Source organism: Megalops cyprinoides, chromosome 24 (assembly GCF_013368585.1).
Source record: "Megalops cyprinoides isolate fMegCyp1 chromosome 24, fMegCyp1.pri, whole genome shotgun sequence".
Taxonomy (NCBI): domain Eukaryota; kingdom Metazoa; phylum Chordata; class Actinopteri; order Elopiformes; family Megalopidae; genus Megalops; species Megalops cyprinoides.
Window position 1 is genome coordinate 5,985,485 of NC_050606.1, and position 2,444 is coordinate 5,987,928.

At 45.7% G+C, this 2,444-nt stretch overlaps 1 protein-coding gene across 1 annotated transcript in view; it reads left to right on the forward strand.

Moving 5' to 3' along the window:
* LOC118771526 (tensin-3-like) overlaps positions 1-2,097 on the forward strand; it is a 44,354-nt gene extending 42,257 nt beyond the window's left edge. The window contains exons 25-28 of the mRNA XM_036519532.1: positions 1-28; positions 476-544; positions 829-858; positions 1,280-2,097. The exon at positions 1-28 is cut by the window's left edge and continues 141 nt beyond it. Of these exons, the coding sequence (XP_036375425.1) occupies positions 1-28; positions 476-544; positions 829-858; positions 1,280-1,424 (272 nt within the window). The 3' untranslated portion in view covers positions 1,425-2,097. The remainder of the gene's footprint in view (positions 29-475; positions 545-828; positions 859-1,279) is intronic.
* The last annotated feature ends 347 nt before the right edge of the window (positions 2,098-2,444 follow it).

Consider the following 2,444-nt stretch of genomic DNA (forward strand, 5'->3'; position numbering starts at 1 on the left):
GAATCACCCTCACTGACAACCAGCGCAAGTGAGTCCTGCCACTGTCATTCCTTAGGTTATTTATTCACAGAGAGGATGCCCTTATTCATGGATTTATTCTGTCTCTCTCTCTCTCTCTCCTTTTTGTCTCTCTTTTTCTGTCTCTCTCTCTATCTCTCTCTCTCTCTCTTTTTCTGTCTGTCTCTCCCTCTCTATCTATCTCTATCTGTCTGTCTGATTGTCACTCTGTCTGTCTCTTTCTCTCTCATTCCATGTGTCAGTTTGAGAAATGTTCCGTTTCAGTTAGTGTTACTGGCAGGACAGATGTGCGTTTGCGGTCCCATGGCAGCGTCTCACTGCACTGTGTGCAGTAAGCAGGGCTGTGTGGAGTCTCTGCTGGGGGTCAGTCCAGACCACACAGCAGCCCTGTGGAATGAGCCCGTTGGCTCGCAGCACGTGACACTTGACCAACCCGGGCCTTCCTTTGCCTCCACAGACTTTTCTTCAGAAGACATTACGCGGTCAACACAGTAATATTCTGCGCCTTGGACCCTCACGAGAGGAAGTAAGTCAGACCAAAATGAGTAATTTCAGTAAAGTATGTGAATAATGGCAAGCAATAGCTATGATTGATTTTGACCTCAGTGCAGCCAAACCACAAAGCTTGTTGTGCTTAACTTTTGCTGATTTATTTTTTCATTACATACATCTGTCATCTGGAGATGTTACGCAAAGATGCAGACAAGGGGAACTGTGGTTATCCTGAATTAAAGCCTCCATGTCATGAAATGGAAGTAAGCATAAGAAGAATAATGCTCTTCCATTTTCATTTTTTTTTTTTTTATTTAGATGGACGAGGGACACCAACTCCTGTGCAAAGTAAGTCTTGCTGTGTGTGAACGGGGTGCCAGCAGTGGTATTGAGCTCTGTGTGCAGGTTTCAGGTGCTTAAGATTAAGGGAGAGGCAGGCTGTTCTCGGGAAAAGGCGGAGAGAAATCTGATTGGTTCATATGGCTGTCCATCACAGTCATGTTCTCGGCCAGCCAACATGTCACCGTGACATATGATGCTTGTCTCTCTCCAAGCTCTGTCAGGGAGGGGGGAAAGAGTAGGGAGGTGAAGAAGGGGACAGGGGCGTTAAAACAGCGCAGACAACAGCCTAGCAACACTGCATGCTTTCATCCCCTTCTCACACTCTCACTGGTGCATTACAGAAATGCCCGGCCAGTTTTTTCTTGTCTTTTTCTGTGTGATCATACATGGGCCAATGACCACCTGTCTCTGTTCTTCCCACCTCCAGGATATTTGGGTTTATAGCACGTAAGTCGGGCAGTGCCAGGGACAACGTGTGCCACCTGTTCGCCGAGCACGACCCCGAGCAGCCAGCCAGCGCCATCGTCAACTTCGTCTCCAAGGTGATGATTGGCTCCCAGAAGAGCAAATAGACCTGGGCTGGTGGCATAGTGGTCCCTCCTCCCCCTTCTGACGGAAAAGGGAACTGCACAGCATCTATCTGGATTCACTCCCGAGTGTCACAGTTATCGCCTCATCTCTGAGGGGGACAGTGAGGCATTAACAGCCACTGCCAAAAGAGCCCCAAAGGTGAATGGTGGGAAAATGACTGGATTACAAGTGTCATCATGAAATGGTGCGACAGCTCCCCCTCATGGGAGCTCGGGAGATTACAGGGCCGTGTAAGACGCGTATTTATTTTCCCTGATTTTCTTTGAATCACTTAATCTGCCCTGATGCCTGCATTTCAGGTCCTTGAAGGTTTACAGTGTTACATATGTGCCGTGGCTGCACGTCACTCGCGTTGTGACAAACCCCCTGCTCGAGATGCAACGGGCTCAAAACAGGGACTCGAATGTGGGTGAATATTGGCCCCAATGCAGTCCACACCCTGTGATGTCACTAACTCCATTCCAGAGTGCTGCGTAGAGACCTCACAGGTGTATTATGAACATGTGGAAAGCTTGCTTTATGTGAGATATGGTTAACCCGGGTACACAGAAATAAAAAGTGCCTTCTGAGTATCACCAAACTGCCTATGTTTCCTTCAGGAACAGTGCCAGCAAATGTTTGGTCAATCCAAAAGAAGAAGCTAAATCACTTCTGTGATATTATGAGATACTTTTAAAAAATCTTTAGTCTTTATGTTTCTGTTTTAATATTTTAAACGTATTGCCTTGTGCATTAAGCATGTTGTTTTCTGCCTTACTGAAATGCCTTTATTTTAAATCTTGATTTCAAGTACATTTACTGTAGTATTGGGCTTAAACATACAAATATTTATATCTGTTAACTTGCTTTTGCTCCCTGATATCACTGGCAATGACAGAACCAAAATATGAACATACTTTAAGTATGTTTCATGTGTGTCTGTGTGTGAGAGAGAGAAAGAGAGAGAGACAGAAATAGAGAGTGTCAGTGTATGTGTGTATATGTGTGCATGTGTTTCTGTG